The sequence below is a fragment of the Mizuhopecten yessoensis genome, unplaced genomic scaffold (genome assembly GCF_002113885.1).
Source record: "Mizuhopecten yessoensis strain PY_sf001 unplaced genomic scaffold, ASM211388v2 scaffold709185, whole genome shotgun sequence".
NCBI lineage: Eukaryota > Metazoa > Mollusca > Bivalvia > Pectinida > Pectinidae > Mizuhopecten > Mizuhopecten yessoensis.
The window spans coordinates 1-1,164 of NW_018476501.1; the positions used below are offsets into that span (position 1 = coordinate 1).

Consider the following 1,164-nt stretch of genomic DNA (forward strand, 5'->3'; position numbering starts at 1 on the left):
TAATAAGCATTTCTTTATGCATTCAACTATCATTTTGCTCTGTTCTTGGAGCAGGCGAGTGTTAAAAGGTTTAGCATTCCAAACCTAAAACAAACCTTGATCCAGGCCAGGAAGACTGCTATGGCAATCGCATTGTCGAATCTGGTCTGCCAGTAGCTGAGGAACTCAAAGTCTGCGAATTTGTCTGGATTCTCCAGTAGTACACTTAGCTTGTTGTCCACTTCCACTGTCCGATATACATCAAACGCAACACAAAGGATGGCTAACAGGATCACCAGTATGTCAAGGATGTTCCACACGTTCTTGAAGTAGGACAGTTTGTGCTTCTTGATCTGTTAAAAGTAGAAGTTACAGTAAATTTCCAATTAATTTATAAATAAAGTTCAAATCTAGAATACAAATTTCTTAAACATATCTTGTTAACACTTATAATTGAACAGTAATTTTGACTCTCAATTTTTGAGAGAAAAAAAACTCAAGCATACCTCAAGGGATTCCTCTACAATGTAGTAAACAATGAAGAGGACAAAGATGCATTCACAAGCCATGATGAAGTAATCCTGAACAGTCACGTAGCGGATCAGCTTCACAGTTCGGAATGTCCAGGAGGGGATGGCGCCACCTGTTGCCGGGAACTCAACAAGGAACCTGTCAAACAAAACCTACATACAGCACCACTGTTCTCACCACTATTCTCTTATGAAGTTTTTTCATCAGACATTTTCATTTGTAAAGTGTTTTTTTCCTGTTGTAACTTGTTGTTTCTTTTTGATGATGTTTAAGGTTTCAACCTCATTTCTTCCAAGACAGGAGATTAATGTTTTAAATATAAATGGATGGATATGAAAGATAATCACCTTACGACACAGAAGAGGTTGATGTTGGCGTTGTAGACAGTGAAGTCGATAAAGACAGCCCTTGTGCCTCGGTCTATCCATCGCTCATTAAACAGGTGGTCAACCAGCGCCTTCGCTGAGGTGTAGTTGTTCCCGACCAGCTCCTGGACATAACCTGCGCCACTGTAAGTCGTCAGCTGACCCCAGTGGCTCGAGCCATCCAGTTCCTCTTCTGTTTTATACGTCCACCTGCACAAATCAAAGAACCACTTTTTCTAAGAAGTTTTCAGTAAAATGTTTTAGAATGAAAGAGTATTTAATATTAAAC

At 39.6% G+C, this 1,164-nt stretch overlaps 1 protein-coding gene across 1 annotated transcript; it reads right to left on the bottom strand.

Moving 5' to 3' along the window:
* Positions 1–29: 29 nt before the first annotated feature.
* Positions 30–1,085, bottom strand: LOC110440795 (polycystic kidney disease 2-like 1 protein; the record flags this gene model as incomplete). Its single annotated transcript, XM_021483928.1, has 3 exons — positions 30–332; positions 486–648; positions 858–1,085. Coding segments are annotated over 3 exons (694 nt in total), but the record flags the coding sequence as incomplete, so codon positions are not given.
* Positions 1,086–1,164: the final 79 nt, after the last annotated feature.